This window comes from Oryzias latipes, chromosome 1 (genome assembly GCF_053564925.1).
Source record: "Oryzias latipes strain Hd-rR chromosome 1, Olatipes_Hd-rR_3.1".
Lineage (NCBI taxonomy): Eukaryota > Metazoa > Chordata > Actinopteri > Beloniformes > Adrianichthyidae > Oryzias > Oryzias latipes.
The window spans coordinates 24,085,504-24,102,964 of record NC_136237.1 but is presented as its reverse complement, the minus strand read 5'-3'; the positions used below and the strand labels follow the sequence as shown (position 1 = coordinate 24,102,964).

Sequence of the window (17,461 nt, the reverse complement as noted above, 5' to 3'; positions counted from 1 at the left end):
TGTGATCCCCAGATCCCCTTAGCCTGATCTCAGGGATCCAACTCTCTGTGTGGAGAGAGGGCCAACAGGCCCAGGTAGCAACCACCACCATCATAGCCAATGGCTCCTCCCACAATGGACTGGTGGATGGGGGGAAAGGGACAAAATTACGTGATGCAACCACTGACCTTGTGGAATAAAACGAATCCTATGGGAATTCAAGAACGGCTGAACATATGGCATTCATACAGGACTGTCACCCAACACTAGCATATGTTGGAAGAGGTTTGGTGCGTAATGTCAAAGAAAAGGTTTGACCGAGGAAGCCCGAAAAGCACATTTACGTGCTATGACATTTAGTTTTCATTGGAAGTGGTCAGTTGAACGTGTGTTGGTCACTCCTTCAGAAGCAGACCTGGCCCGTCGTCTCCAATCATCAGACCCTCATGAGAGACCTGGCTGGAGCTGATCTGGTCTGAGGAGCTTGACCAACAGAGCTGCCCAGATGGGTCTCGTGGGTGCTCCAACCAGCCAAACATCCCCAGACTCCATTCTGCCGAAAGATTTCCGCCCATCAGCCACAGAGTTTTAGATTTTAGTTGTTGAATGCAACACACAGCCGTGTTTAGTCCTGACTCATGCATTGCAGGCGACAGCTATCACTCGTTTTTGCATAATACTTTTAATTTAATTCTCACTGTGCAAATAAGTGCATTACCTACTATGCAATGAAAAATTACAGTAAAGGACAATATATTTGTTTCTACAAATCAACTTCCAAATGAGTATGGATTAAAGCCTACCTTTTGATCCCGATGTTTAAGTCCGAAAAGGTGCAGCATTAAAAGTGTACTGATTTCATATTTACATAGTGTGATTTTGAAACCACTGTATACACTGTGTTCATCATTAAGTAAACCAATGTTCTGGTCTGGCAGTCCTTTCATAATATCTGCTCTCAATAACCAGCTGTGATTGTTACTGACTATCAGAGCCCTTCTGTGATTTCTTGACACAGATTTGTAGCTCACTAATGTTTTGTGTTTTGGCTGGCAAAGGTTTGATTTCAGGTGCTCCATCAGTTCATGTATTAAAAATGGACTGACACTAGAAAGGTCAATATTTTGGCATAGACCTGGCACGGGGTAATCAGGGTTATATAACATTTATAGCACATTTAAGCTTTCTAGAGCTTAGGTGAAAAGTGGCTTAATAACATTGTGATTTCAATTGCACCTCCTCTGCCTAATTTTATGATCAAATTTAAAAGATTTGCTTTTCTTGTAATGAACAGACTTGTAAAGCTACGTTCACTCCGCCCTCAGCAATACGTGTTCAAGCAACCATTTCTTATGAAAAGTCTATGTAAACGTGCTTAAATGTGGGTTTCAGGCTGGTGCCTTCAAAACTGTTGTGTAGCTACACAAGTTTCTACAATCATTTTTGGGTTCTGCGTACAAAACGCTTGGCCTCTAAATGCGGATTGCAAGTCAAACCAGGTCCAACTTTTACCAATCGTAGTCGGATTTGGTGGAGACATATGGATTGCGTCTCTGTTCATTTGTGGAAGTGCCAACTGCTTAAAAATTGATCATGGAGGCAAAGTCTTTCATGTATCGTAATAGAGCTGTGAAAGAAAATGCAAGTTTCATGAGATTTGGATCGCTTCAACATTTTGCCTATAGCCTGTAGGTGGATGTGCTGGTACCAACAGCTGAAAAAAGAGGAAGCCCTTCCCTGCTTGTCCGGTGTGAACACCATTCGCTAAATGTGTGGAAAGAGTAGAATGCTAAACGCAGTTTCTTGAAGGCGTGCCACATAACTGTTGTGTCTGGCAGTTTCGACTGAGAAAAAGAGAGTGTTCCTTCTCCAGGTGAGCAACAATGAAGCACATAGAGGACCCATGTCAACTCTGACATGGGGCAGGAAATAGCAAGAATCAAACCACCAACCTGGGAGGAGACTGTGCGACCTGCTTTAGCCATGTTATGGTGTTGAAAGTCCAATATGGCTATTTGTATTTATGTATATATTCTCCCCCAGGTGTTTTTTAAATAGACAATCTTTTAAAGGTTTTATGTTCTGCTGCTTGCATAAGTTTGTAATATCTCATTTAATTAGTAATATAACCCTTCTGACAAACAAGCATATGGTCCTGCTCTCCCACGGCCTTGGCCAAGGAATGAATATGCAGATCCTGGGACCTCAGTAGCTTGTTACTCTGAAATGAATTCTACACAAGCCTAATCCCTGATCTATTATTTACCCCCTGACCAAACATGCAAGTGGGGCATCCAGACGCTTGACTCGATAGAAATGACTGCAGTGGGATTTAGCAGCCTGTCTCACCCCACAGATGAGCCAGGCTGAGGCGGGCAGGCAAGTCACTCTGAGGAACACAGACTGCTTCTCTCAGAGCTAGAGTCTATCCTCAAAACACACACACACACACATCCTAAAGTATAAACACACACATCCCTCAGTCCTTCAATCCCCTCACTCTGGAGATGTCAAAGTCCCATTTCAAACAAATTCACTTAAAAAACATAAGTTCACGATGAAAGTTTTATGAGCGTGCTCAGCTCTGAAGGGTCTGAGGGACACTTTATGAAATCAGTGTGACATTCTCAGCTCACACAGAGATGTCCTAAACTGTTTCCGACTGTCAAGCGTGCATGCAAGCGCAAAGGAGCGCGTGTGTGGCATGGGTTGTAGAAAAAGTTGGGGGGGGGGGGTCACGTTGATGATATGCAGTGTTTTAAGAGTGCTCAGATTGCACAGACGTTTTGGTTAATTTGATTTATTTGTTCAAAAAAATAAAACAAATTTTATTTATTCAAAATTATTACTAGGTATGGGCAGACAGAAAGACAAAAAAAAAACATTTGTGAGTCCTTGCTGGTTATTTGGCGTTGCACAAGCTCTTCAACGCTTTTTTTTTTGTCTTGAGGCTAAGGGTTTTCTGGCACACTTTTGTTGCGCAAAGATGCGACTATTCATACTGACACAACGCGTAAATCAGGGCTGGGCACTCAAACTCTCTGGATCCACAGTCACCTGGTTAAGGGTGTCAACCAACGCGTAAAACACTGCTTTGAATTCATCAAACTTTCCAAGGCAGACGCCTTTTCTACAGCCGCGGAGGATCCGCAGCTTCTCGGCGCGCTGTGCTAACTCCGCAGAAGGAAACCACCGGGGAATACTTTTTTCTCCCCCCTCTTTAAGGTAGGAAAAGCACTTGCGACCAGCTTGTGTTCTTGACATTGATCCCCCTCTCGATCTGTAAGTTTACGGCTTCAAGAAGAAGAGGCAAAAGGGGTTCCTGTCATCGGGAGTCCTTAGGCGCAACCGACGCACGTTGTTCCTTCAGCGCAGGAGCCGTGACATTTCGATCTTCGTGGATGAAAAAGGAGAGTTCCTTTTCCCCCCCCGTGATACACCAAACTGCCATAAACATTGAAGCAAAGTTTGCGAAAAAAGAACCCTTACGGTGATCCCCCCCCCCCTCGCCCCGGTACGACAGACTGGACTGAGAAGAAGAAAGTTCCCCACTTGAGGGCGAAATCAGACTTTTTTGAAGACGCCAAGTTTGGAAAGTGCAGTAGCCCCGGGGTCTGTCACATACAGCATGCAGCAATGGTAAATATGGCTTTATTGCTTTTGCTTCTGGGTTTAATAAAAGCAGTAAGAACTCCACATTTACGCATTAAAAGTGCAGCCTTTTTAACAGCTCTTTGTTGAACTGTAATAGGATGAAATATTACTAATACACCAAAAGTGTTTGTCTAAGTGGTCAGTAAGTTTTAAGGAGCTTTATGTGTGTTTCTTGTGTGTGCATTCTTTAATTTAAAACAGCAAACAAACACATTAGTCTCTCTGCATTAAAAAGGTCTTGTTTCTGTTAAGAGACCCCCCCCCCCCCAAAAAACAGTAGAATATATATATATATATATATAATATATATATATATATATATATAATATATATATATATATATATATATATATATATATATATATATATATATATATACATACATATATATATATATATATATATATATATATATATTCTACTGGTTTTTGTCATTTTTGTTATTTACAAAACGTTGTATCCTTTTTATGCTTTTTTAAAAATTTAAAATCACTAAGATGAATGGTGGAAGTGTTTGATAATACAGCAAACCTAAAACTTAAAACTTATTTTGAAATCTGAAAAGTCCACATTTGTGTAATGGTTTAAAAATTCCAAGTTTCTTTTTCTCTCACAAAATGAAAGCAGCTTGAAACCAACCTGTGGGGGGTGTAGTATTCAGAAGTCTACCGTTATAATTTAAGTTTCGACATATGCAAAAGAGATTGGAAGGAGATGGGGCACTGATGGGGAGATCCACTTGATCAGCCTTCACAGTTTGGTCATTGCAGATTTTTGTCTAACATACTTATCTAGCTGTATGTTAGGAATGTTTTATGGATGGATACTGTGAAGAGATGTACATTCCTGGAGATTCGTTTTATTAGCAATCTACATGTACTGCTGTCTGTCTGAGAGATCTGCTTCAGCTTAGTGAAAGTCACATTTTATCTACTGAATTAGCAAAACGGAGAAAAAAGAAGGAAAACAGAAGTCTTTTTTTTCTGTTGTGCAGCACAGCTAGTACCTTTTAAAATTCCCTTTTCAGTCACAGCAAAAGTGAGCATTTGAACAGTAATAAATGACAAATGAAAGTAGAAGAATAATTTAATTTCCCATTGGTAAGTAGAAAAATTGTGTTAAATTCCTGTGATCGATTAGGGTGTGCCATGCGTCTTGCCCCTATGACAACAGAGATAGACTCTGGCTCTTCTGTGACCCTGAACAGGATGAAGCAGGTATGGACGATGAGTGAATTAATGCGGCGGGAGATGTCCTTGTTGTGCAGGAAATAGATGCCCAGCATCAGCCTGTGATGCTGCTACGTGAGGTTAAAGAAAAAGTTAAAGTTGTCAGAGAGACCGCAGCTAGGTCGTGATTCCTCTGAGTCTCTGAGAATAAGAGATGGGAGTGTGTGTGCACTTGTGTGTGTGTGTGGACAGGGTGCCACTGGTTAGCCGGTTCAATAATCTGCTGGACAGGTGGGCCTGTGACGCCCCCCTCAGAGACGCTGCTAATGAAGAGAAGGGCTGCTTAGTGGTGCTCTGCTCTGACCCCACCATCCCTCCCTGTCCCCCCTGCCAGCTTCCTCTGATTACTGCTCACATTGCTACCCCCCACCTCAACTCACCCCACCCCAACACTCCTTCGACCTCTCTTCTCCTCCCAGTTGTCTTGGTTTGCCAAACTGAGTTTCTATATTTCAAACCAAAGCTTGGTTGCTAAAGCATGTGGCTCTTTAAGATGTTGTTTTTGTGGATCCTTGGATATTGCTTATTTTTTATATTTTATTTTCTATTATGATGCCCAAGTGGCCTGCATGGCCAGCGCCATTGTCCACTACATGTGGCTCGTCTTCAGATAATCAAGTGTGGGAGAAAAAAAATTAAAGTCTCCCTTTTGTTAAAACTGATTTAACCCAAGCTAATGTTTGAACTAACCCTCTAAACCAGACATGTCCGGCCCATGGGTCAAATGCAGCCCATGCTCAAATTTCCCCCAGCCTGCAGTTTTTTTTAAATATATAATCAATAATATGCAGCCTGGAGCATTTTCTAAAAAAAACCATAAAAATAACAGTGTGTGTAATAATTGTTATTTTTGTAAATTTGCCAAGAGACTATGGCTGTTTTCAAGGAGCTCAATACGAAAAAAGACTACCAGACGAGACATGCTACCTACTACAAGCTATAATAATAATAATAATATTCATTCATTCATTCATTCATTCATTCATTCATTCATTCATTCATTCATTCATTCATTCATTCATTCATTCATTCATTTATTCATTCATTCATTCATTCATTCATTCATTCATTCATTCATTCATCTTCTTCCGTTTGTCCCTTTCGGGGTCACAAGGCTGCTGGAGCCTATCCCGGCCACTTATGGGCGAAGGCAGAGGACACCCTGGACAGGTCGCCAGTCCGTCGCAGGGTCACACACATCACACACCCATGTACACTCATAATAATAATAATTAATAATTAAAAGAACAATAAATAGAAATTGACAGAAAATCAAAAGTGAGTCAAGATGAAAAGGCAGAAATAAACAGATGATTATTGATTTTAAAGTTTGTAAAGAGTCTATGTTACGGGGGTCAGGAGGGAGGGAAGTCCAGAGTTTGGGAGCCGAACAGCTGAAGGCTCTGCTTCCTATGGTAATGAGGCGGGCCGGAAAACAGAGAGCTAAACAGAGGAGGACCAAAGAAAACGAAAAGAGGTTTTGACATGGAGTAGGTCTGAAAGATAAGGGGGAGCCAGGTTATGGAGGGCCTTAAAGGTGAACAGGAGGAGTTTGAATTTGATTCTGGAGGTTATGGGGAGCCGGTGCAGCTGGTGGAGAACCGGGGTGACATGACTGAAGGAGGGGGTTCTGGAGAAGAAATGTTTCTAAAAATGAACAACTTGACAGTAGTTTTGTTAAAAACGTCTTTAGATGTATTTGTTTTCTGTGTGAACAAAATACATTTATGCCACTGCAATAAAATGCTCATTAGGTAATTTGCATTTAATGTTTTTCAAACAGTTCAAACAATGTCAGGCTGAATCACTGGCCCTCAATTATTTTTATCTCACCAAATCTGGCCCATTTTGCAAAAAGTTTGGACACCCCTGCTCTAAGCATGTAGTCACAGGACCCCAGTTAAACGGAATTAACTACTGTGGTAATATAAGCCAAAATGAGATGTCCACGCATGTGGACGCCAGGTCCTTAGAGGTTAAAACGAGGCTGCGGGAACACTTTTCCTGCTTGCTCCAGATGATACTTTGCAACATCAAAGGAGCATTCTTGCAGTGTTTTGGTTTAACTAGAGTCGGATCATTGCCGTACCTGCTCTGCTCCATCTATCCTCAATAATCTCTGGTGTGACTGATAGTGTGTGTTGGCAGTGACAGAAAAGGAAATGTTTGGAAAGAGGGAAGGGGGCAGGTCGCATACCTGGTGGCAGCTCAGAAAAACAAAACAAAAAAGAGACATACAGTAAGCTCCGGGATTTACTTACCAAACAGAGACTCTGAGAAATATTCAAACAAATTAGATCGCAGGAGTCCTAATTTAATAAGGAGCACAGTGTGAGACAGATTTGATTTAAAACAATATACATGGGAGAGACATAATTGCATTCTTTTGTACCTCAGCACACAAAAAAGAAAACTGAATCTTTAGACACTTAAACTCTTAAAAACATTAGGAGATTTGGTCAGTGTCTGCCTGATTTCTCAACTCAAAAGAGAGGCTTTTGTAACACAGTGAAATGAATAGGTTTAACAGCTGGTTTGACATTTGCATTAAGGATGCTCTGACCTCATATCTAGAAAGCCTCAATCTGCTAAATGATTGTATCAACTGTGGTGCAAAAAGTGGGAAATTGTTGAATAATTGGATTGAAATCTGCCTCTTTGCTTCTAAAGGCCATGTCACACAGCCTCTATAGTACATTTTCTGCATATTGCACAGATAAAAATTGGTTATATGTGATTATACATGGAAAAAGTGAGAAAAGTTGTGGTCTTTAGGTGAAAATTTTACTGATATATCCCGAATGAACCACATTAAAACCACGGGAGAAGTACGAATAAACCACGCAAAATACACGCAAGTCAACATATAACATGAACCGTACGTGATTAGTTTGCTGATTATATGCAATTTGAATGTGATTCATGCCTCAATCCCATAATTTTAACGTGACGTGTGTGCTTTTTTACGGGATATAAAAGCTATACATCGGTGGTACATGGGTGAAATGTTTGTTAGACACGGGGCGGAGTTGCAGGGGGGAAATATTAAGAATTATACCATGGTCCGGGTGAATACTCGATTCTGATTGGCTGCTGGATGTGCATTAAAAAGTGATATACAGTGATCCCTTGCTAAAACGCGGTGTACTTTTCACGGTTTCGCTACTTCACGGATTTGCATCGTGCATTGTGTTCTGCATTCTGATTGGCTACAAAAGTCACGCCGCTTCTTCTCTACCTGTGCGTCAATAACGTTGCAGTTTAATATGTACACGTATGTAAAACAGCTTGCCAAATTTACATGCAAATCACCTTGAATTTGGAATTTCTCTAAAACCCATAGAAAAAAGAGCGACAACAACTGCCTATCACTATGTTCTTCCCCCGAACAAACACACCTGCACCGCGGGCTTCAAAAGAAGAAAACACTGCAGAGCGGAGACAGGATGCAGCGGCTCAGTCTGATGAGCAGTGAAATACACCTGAGTCACTATTTGTCCCACTGTACTTTGTATTTTATTCATAATCATTTTAAATTTTCTCCCGTTTAATCCAATTACTCCCGGGTTGCGGTGGGCGGGGCTAATCTCCGCGATTTGAAGCCTTCTGTTCACATCGATGATTAAAATTATTATTTGACAGAACAGAAGTTATTTGTTGAAAAAAACGTTTCTAAAGTACTTTGGTTTGTGAAACAAATGCTTGAGCCTGTAAAATTGTTTGTTCTTTTGTTTCAATGTATAATAGAGTTTTTAACTGTATAATAATTGTAAAAAAAAAAAAAGGTTTCTACTTCACGGATTTTGTCTATCACGGGTTCTTTTTGGAACATAACCCCCGCGATAAACAAGGGTTTACTGTACTTTACCGCACGGTTAAAAAAGAAGTTCCGGTCATCTAGCTTAAATGTTTTGTATCACTGCGCCGGCTTCTTTAAAACAACCTTCTGCTTCATCATTTGGACAAAAACAAGCGGTAAGAGGTTAACTTTCTCTCTGAACTGATGCTTTCTTCAACCTATCGGAAAGATCAGCATATATATATATATATATATATATATATATATATATATATATATATATATATATATCACTGAGTCTTGACTGTGTGCGGCGTGACGCAGACTATTTGTCATGACACGCCGCACCATTTAACAAATATTCTGCTTTTTGTGAGAGAAGCGATGTAAATTGGAAAAAAAACAAGAATTAAGGACTAAAACCGGTTTACTATTTATTTCTTTTGTAAATGACCATGGTATAAGCGGGTTAATGGCCTTCGAAGTATGCATTATCACTTTTTAACGCACTTCGCGTTGGACGGTTCAGGCCTCCACGGCGTGCGTTACAAAGTGATAATGCATACTTCGAAGGCCATTAACCCTTACATCGTCAATACAAGTTTCTTGGAAAAATAACAAAAGCAACATTAAAAAAAGAAAACAATAATAATAATAAAAATGTTAGAAATACATATTTTAATCCTTTCATGTGTAATGGCCTTCTACTCTGGTGTTTTACCACCCTTTCAAAGTCTTTTGCCCCCATCTCCACCCCCCATGTAAAATGTTCTAGCTCTGCCCCTGGTTAGACACATGTGGACATACACGGAAAAATTCTAATAATTGCAGATAATCTACTTAAAATACATGCAAACTGTGTAATTCTTTTGATCAGCTCAAGAAAGACAAACACAAGAAAGACTTATGAATTACGTATATCACGCATGTTTCGTGAAAGTTTGAGATTTCATCCGTGGAAAATGCACAGAGTGTACGTAGTAACTGTGTGACATGAATGGCCCTAGTGTTTTTGTTCGGTAAAATGATATATTTTTTACCCTATATGTGTTCAGTTATTATGTCACTGTTTCTCTCTATATAATTCACTGTATGAGTTTCAGCCACCCACCTTTTTTTAATGGGGAAACCTTAAAAAACACTTACATTTTGCTTGGAAATATACATGCCTCATGCAGTTTTTTGTCGTCTGACTAAAAGTCATCATTTATAACATTTTCAGCTGCAAATCGGATTGGCTTTAATTGATTATGTCCAGGAATAATTACCAGCCACTGTGTAAAATAAACAATTCCGTGTCACTGGGTGGCATGTGTTTAGCCAGTAGGGAAGCTGAATTTTACTTGTAATCCATACGTTCTCGTGCAGGGCTAGAATATAATTCATGTCGACGCAACAGAAATACCAGAGAAGCTGAAGCTGTAGCGAACAGGAGTACAGTTGTAACCAAATGGCTCATTTGGGAGGTATAAGGTTATGTGGTATAATTTATATTTTATAGCTCCCGCCTGCATGAACTGCAGTCCAGAATGAAGTTGTTCGATCTGTTCCATGAGAAGGCAGTGAGAAAATATGGGGTTTTACTTGTAATGCAAAATCCAGGCGTTTGTCGTTTTACTCCTTTTTGGCTCCTTCTTCTTGTTGTTGTTTTCTTATTCCAATTTTTTTTTTAGAAGAATAAAAATAAAAAGATAAAACTGCTACTTGTATACCAACTTGAGGAATATATTTTTTTTGTGCGAAGACGCTTTTGTGTCCTTTTTTGGGGCACTACCCCATGCATCAGTGATTTAAAAGGAAAGGAAACATTTCCTCAGGTCATACAGGAATTTGATTAAAAGAGAATAATTTGCCCTAAAGGTGTCTTTTTTTCTTCTCTACAAAAACTGGTGGAAGAAATCTGATATGACAAGATAAGTGGTGGCTCATGAAAAATTCCTGAGGACTGAGCAGCAGAATGTTGACTTTGGAATTATTGCCCCAAGTGTCTAGTTCCTTGCAAGTAACCGTGCCTGACAATGTTATTTTTACCTGAACAGCTTTTGAATTCATTCGACTGCTCCTCAAACCATAGTCCGTCTAATTAAACAGTTCAAATAAAGACTGGATGAAACAAACTTTACTGGTCATTCAAGGAATTTTCCTCTAAAGAGAAAGACCAACATCTTATATAAACTAGATGACAAAGACTAGAAATATAACATGAATCTTATTTATGGAAAATGAAAGGGTTATAACAAAGTACCGTGTTTTCCGGACTATAAGTCGCCCTTTTTTTCATAGTTTGGCAAGGGGAGCGACTTATACTCCGCAGCGACTTATATTAGAAAATAAATTGAAATAAATACATTGTTAACCCTCCTGTTATGTTCATTTGTGAGGAACAGAGATGATGTTCCTGGGTCAATTTGATGTATGAGGTATGTTAAGCGTTAAGAGTATGTTAAGTGACACAGAGAATCAGCAAAGCTTTTTTACAGTAAGATCTTGAAGGCTAAAAAACATAATATTCTATTTTCCAATGATTTCATAGATTCAAAAAGCAATAAAAATGACAACTGTTTCTACAAATACAGGATGAAAACAGAGTATTAGTTGGTCAATGATGCTTCATGAAAGGAATAAATAAATAAGTATGAGAAAGAATTACTGTGAAATTATGAGATAAACAGTCTGCTATGATTGTGTCAAATGAGTTTGTACAAGTTATTAGTTCTTGGTCTCAGATTTTGTCAAATAAATTTCCTGTCAAAATGCGACTTATAGTCCGGTGCGACTTATCTGTGTTTTTTTCTACTTTATAATGCAATTTTGGGCTGGTGCGACTTATACTCCGCCGGGACTTATAGTCCGGAAAAAACAGTAAACACATTTTTCGTTTTCCTTCTTTTTTAGATGTGCACAATCTTTTGAACAACTTTTTTTCCTCTAAAATGTTTGTCGTGCTTCCGTTTTACTCAAAAAGGTAAACGTTTACATGCACACCAAACGTTCAATCTGATTTTTAAGATTGTTTTGAGTTACTGAGTTTTTCGAAAGACGTGTAGAGCAGATAACTCAATGTCGTTTATCTGATGATGGTATATCGGGCACTGAGATATTGAAAGCATGCAGATTTTTTTCCTGACAAGACGATACTTCCCGGCATCTAATATCATTTGTAGCTTCACGTCTGCCCATGTGAAAAGGAAACCCAAGATAAGGATGATACGATTCATAGTTGATATTGGTCCATTGATTCGATCTGATTCACTGACCTAAAATCAATCCAGAACATCTTTAGCCAAAAACTGCACCAGTGTGACTCAGAGATAAATACCTGGTACTGAACAGTACAGCTGAAGTTTTCCGGAATCCTTGTATTTCTTGCAAGATTCTCAAGTGTAAATTAAATGTGTTCAAACAAATAAGTCAACAAGAATTTATGGCAAATCTATCCACATTTTATTTTCATAAAGTTCGATCCACTGTTGTTTTTCTACATCAAAATAATCCAGAGAGCATTATTAGAACATTCTAGCAGACTGTATGGTCACGTCTTTAATAAATTCAAAGTGTTTCCACTTTAATGACGGCTTGATCATTTTTGACTTTACGTTCTTGTAAAATAATCCGTTTGCTCCCTGCAAACGTAATACTCTGACTGTTGTCAGTGTTGTAGTAATAAAGGTCAGACCAGTTAAGGTTTTGAAAGTAGCAGGAAGTTTGAACATTACATCATCAGGTAGTTCAAATGAGAAAATGGAATAATGGACTGCTGTTCCATGTAGAGTGGGATTTTCTGGTGATCACATTTCCTTAGTCAATTTGGAAGAGTCTGATTACCTCCAGTTATTCAATATTTACAGGATGCAAACAAGCTAAATATAGATATATATAAAAAGTTTAAGGCAGATGTTTTTTTTTTTTAATATAAACCATTTTATATAAAATATTTGTCCATAATAGATCATCTCAAGCTTTGTGATGGCTGATAAAGGTTCTACTCTCAGACATGTTGGTCACCCCCCCCCCCATTTGAAGTATCATTGAGTTAAAAGGACTAAATAATAAACTTTATGATCCTTAAACATGACACTTTTAGTTCACATACAAACATTTGTTTGGTATTTTTGTAATATTATTATTTAAAAGGAACTTTTGATTCATAGAAGGTAATCCTTCAGTGAATACTAATCTAACACTTTAATTTCCTCAAGAAAAACTAAAAAACAAATTAAACTCATAATTGTATTTCTAGTTTTAAAGATAACAGAAAACAGACTTTAATTATTAAAAGGCCAAACTGAAATTATTTTAAATGATCTTGAAGAGTAGTTTCTCATGCTCTCTGAAGGTTCTACTTACTCTTGGTTTGGGTTTTTTTTAAAGCATTTTTAGCTCAGTCCTTGTACAGGACCATCTTTCAAGGAGAAAACTGATTCTTTTTCAAATTCTAAGATCTCCCTTTAGACACAACATTGCATCATTGCTTCAGTGACTTTCCATGTCGAAAATGTTAGTAGTGTCATTTTAGGATGTAGACAGATCAAAAAAATATTGTAAAAACATTAACAAAATCCCATGAAAAAAGACTACAAATAAGCAACAAGATTTTTTCAAAAGATTTTAGGAAAACTCAGAAAGGTATTGCTTTAAGTGACTTTGGAAGAATGTTTAATTTGACCTGTCTCTATATTATAGGTTCAATGCTGCGTTCCATGAAAAAACTTGTTTGCATACATGTTTACATCTTTATCTTTTTGACTGAAATAAACCAGAATGAAGTAGTCACATAAAGTTTAAACATCTTTCAGTCAGAGGAGATGAATTGGAACCAAGAAACTTCAGTCTCCATGTTGCATTAAACAAAGCACCTCCTTGCTCACAAAAGAGTCATTTTTTTCTTGCACTTTCAAGGATTCCTACATGAATGTACTGATAATATTACAGATGCATGCAACCTTGTGGGTTGAATGCATGATTGTGGCTCTCTTAATGCAGTATAGATACTTTGTTTGAGTCATGCCTTTGATTTTAGATAAGAATTTGCAGCATACTTTTTGAAATTTTTAAATGTGTTCCATATTGATAAAGATGGTTTAAAAGTGTACATTTTTTCCAGGAGATGGTTGCATCTTTTCCAAGACATTCCCTATTGTAAGGACAAAGTCCAAGCTGTATTTTATTCCAACGCAATACATTTTAAATAAATATATTGCTTATTTGATCAACAAAAGGATTATGCTGAACCTATAGACTGCCGCAACAATAGGGAAGTGGAAACTTTAGGGGTAGTTTAATAATTTAAACACATTAGATATAAGGTCTAAACTTTACAAAGTTAAGCAGACTTATAACACAAATGTATGCTAAATTTGGATATTTTCAAATAAGGAAATACAATTTGAGCTAAATGAATTATAATAATACATTGTCTCCTATTTATAGTCATTTTGTTTTTTACTGATGTGTAGAATAAAATGGGGATGTATGTACAATATTCGGCTTTGGAATGTCTGAAATGCTACTACTTTTTAATAACTGTTGGCTAATGCAAAAACAGATGTCTACTCTCGGGTTTTATACTATCCATCATCTAAACTTGATTAAATCATTTTCAGGGTTGCTGGAGCCTATCCTAGCCGGGCTACAGTTTGCCATCCCATTGCAGGGCCTGTAATACTTTAGCGAATATCTAATGTTGTAATCTAATATCTGGATGGAAATAGATTGCACATTCTATGTAATTTGGGATTAAAACATAGTAAGCAATAATTATAGTTAACCCTTGTGCTATCCAATGGGGTCAAGATGACCATTGACGTGTTATCCCTGCCCTGACAAAGGTGGATAAAGGTGGAGAGGGTTTCATGTAATCCATGGAAACCAGTGAAGATCACAAATCATTGAAGAAAAAAGTTCAGCGCACTGTCTAGTGGGTCTAGATGACCTCACTCCCATTTTCAAAGTGCTTAGTTAGAGAATTTTGAGTGTGACAAGGAAAGCGCACATCAAATCTAGGACACTAGAGAATGAGTGCAAAGAATGGGGTGCTGCTGGAACATGAAAAACACACTGTATATGCGGTTTTCTGTGACACAAACCTTTGGGCAGAACACTTGGGCCATTGCATCTCACACTCAATGGATAATCAGCTGGTATCTGCGCTGGTGATGAACAACCTTTCCCTCGCAGGAAGGATGAAAGATGGGGCACAGGGACTGGTCAGGGCTCTCATCAGCTGTTTCAGGACACAGCAGCTGGGCTTACAGAGAAACAAGAGTGCAGTTGAGCAGCAGACTGTGCACAAATTAACATCCAAAGTAAACAAGTTACAATAGAAAAAAAAGTGGAAAAACATAATTATAGTCTACTTTAATTACCACCACTGGTTCCATTTCAGCCCTTAACTCATTCAGAAGCACATATATTGTAAGACTTGATGTTGGAAAGCCCATGACTCAATAATCTTTGCCTCTGGCTTTCCAAAGTATTTGCATGAGCAGAAAAGATGCACTCTCTTTGTTGCTTCTCATTGTACCAATGCTTCCTGACTGAAACAATGACTGCATGCAGTCATTGTTGTGCCATCAAGGTTGTGCCAGTTTGCACCTGCCTTTCAGACGTGCAAAATGTAGACACAAAAAGCTGGATCACATAGCAGATTCTAAATATCAATGCACAATTTTCAATTTTTTATGCATTCTGCTAGGATCGATCATAATGCAAATATACACAGTGAATTACATGTGTGATGTCAAGTTGGCTTGTACTTTTATGATTGCAAATCTTTGGAAAATCAGTGTCAAAGTCTTCTATTTTTTATATTTTTAAGTTGATGAAACTTTTTGTTGTTGCAAATTAAATGTTGTTTTTACCCGCTGATCCACTGTGCTGTTTGACAATTACAAAGACACCTTGCTAAATCATGGTTCACCTTTCATCTCTGTTTCACGGATTTTTCAGAGAAATTTTGCATATTTTTCGCTGTTTTGTTTTTTTTGTACATTGCAATGTGTTCTGCTTCCTGATTGGCTGGTGACTTTGTCAGTCAATCTTCTCTGTGCCATTTCTGTTTGCCAGTTACATACATTTTTGATTGCCAGCAAATCTTTGTTTTTTTTTCTACAATACTGGACTCAGTGTTCTGTAAAGGAGAGAGTTTAAACAAAAGTGTGAAAATGAGCATGTTTGTCTGAGAGAAGTGTATAAAGTGTGTAGTGAAGGGTTTTACAACCTTAGAACATCTATAATCCTAAAACATAGATTTTACCTATCACAGGTGTCTCCTGCGATAAACGAGGGAACACTGTACTGACAAGAAGGTTGTTGTCCATTTAAAACAAAAAAAAAAAATAAGAAACACCTCTACATTCCCAAAGTGTTGAAATGTGTTGCATGGATGATGATGCGTTTTTTGTGGTTGTATAGTCAAGACAGAACATTTTTGGTGAAAATCATTTACATAAATCTCAACTAATTTCAGCAGGTTAACAATAATTGACTTGTTTAAGCTAAAATTTGAATCAAAACTGTTCAATTGGATTGCCTCAATGTTTCTCGCCATTTTTGTTGAAGTGGTAATGTTAGCTTTGGAGTTATGAGGTGAAAGGGAAAGAGAGTGTACTATCCTGCTTACAACTCAGAAGCAAACCTCTAATGAAGTACTGCCATTCTGCAGAAACTATGTCCTAGAAAACAAAATTTGGCTAAAAACGACATAATCATAATTAAAAGACCACCTGAAATGCTTTTTCAATAGATCAAAAGATGATTGGAGTGGGACTTTAATGCACTGCATGCTGTGAGTTCACAGTTTCAATCGACTGGGCTGCAGTAAATCTAACTAAACCATGCCATGCACAGTTTACTTAGACCCGGATGATACTTTGGAAGTTCTACCATGTCATTGTTGGTGACAAAGCTGCCATTTATAGTGAAAATCATTGTAATTAAGCAGTCTCATGATGATGGGATTTTTCTGTCTGTTTGTGTTTAAGTTCACTTTTTCTGTTAGAAAGACTCAGAGCTGTGTTTGAAGGGAACATCTGTGCAGTTTGTGCGTGCATGCCATGTGCACACGATGTGTGCGTTTGTTTTCTTTTGCGTTTTTCGGGCTGTTTTCGGAGCGGTGGAGAAATCTGCTGACAGGTAATGTGTCAGGAGGGGGACAGTGGCGCTTTTGAGACAGACACAAGAGACACGTCTCAGAGAGAAGGCGGGAGAAAGAGGGCCTCTTTCATGTGACTCTGCATTCCACCAAGGCACAGGCCGGGGGAGGCACAAGACGAGACATGCGTCCCCCTCGTCACTCCCCTCTACCCCCCTTTCAGTGCCCATTCTCCCCGCCCTCCCATCCTATCCAACCTCTGTACCTCCCCTCCACCAAACCACCTCAAATTTTTATCAAGAACGCTCATGCTGGAATTCCTTCTATGCCAGTGTGCTTTGCAAAGAGGCACAAGTGCACACAAATGTGCACACACAGTGTCACAGAGCAATCGGTTTTAAATATTGTGTCGCTGTGTTAGGGCTGTCCTTGTTCTTCGCCAAGGAGACTTGCCTTGAGACACTCATGCCCAGAGACAGGAACACATGCTTGTACACACATTCTCTTGTCCCCCTTGCTTCTTTATTGTACCTCCTGTCACTTGGTCCTATTCATTTAACCTTTCATTAGTGCAAGCAGACAACGCTGTGTGTGTCTGCTCAGCTTTAGGAACAATGCCAAAAAAGCCCCACTGTCACAGTTATTAGATTCCTTTAGTCCCCTTTTACCCAGGCAACTCAATATTAGGAGAGTCAAAGTGTGGCAGCA

General features: G+C 38.6%; 2 protein-coding genes across 3 annotated transcripts in view; one reads left to right on the top strand and one right to left on the bottom strand.

The window, feature by feature from the left end:
* LOC111948960 (centlein-like) overlaps nucleotides 1-17,461 on the bottom strand; it is a 192,281-nt gene that overhangs the window by 99,830 nt on the left and 74,990 nt on the right. Inside the window, exon 4 of the mRNA XM_078952039.1 lies at nucleotides 14,748-14,903. Within this exon, the coding sequence (XP_078808165.1) occupies nucleotides 14,748-14,776 (29 nt within the window). The 5' untranslated portion in view covers nucleotides 14,777-14,903. The remainder of the gene's footprint in view (nucleotides 1-14,747; nucleotides 14,904-17,461) is intronic.
* The window catches only part of LOC144981231 (zinc finger protein basonuclin-2-like), a 174,414-nt gene continuing 160,051 nt past the window's right edge, over nucleotides 3,099-17,461 (top strand). The window contains exon 1 of one of the 2 annotated variants that reach the window (XM_078952070.1): nucleotides 3,099-3,618. In XM_078952070.1, the coding sequence (XP_078808196.1) occupies nucleotides 3,616-3,618 (3 nt within the window). In that variant the 5' untranslated portion in view covers nucleotides 3,099-3,615. The remainder of the gene's footprint in view (nucleotides 3,619-17,461) is intronic. The other variant, XM_078952067.1, reaches the window with a different exon arrangement.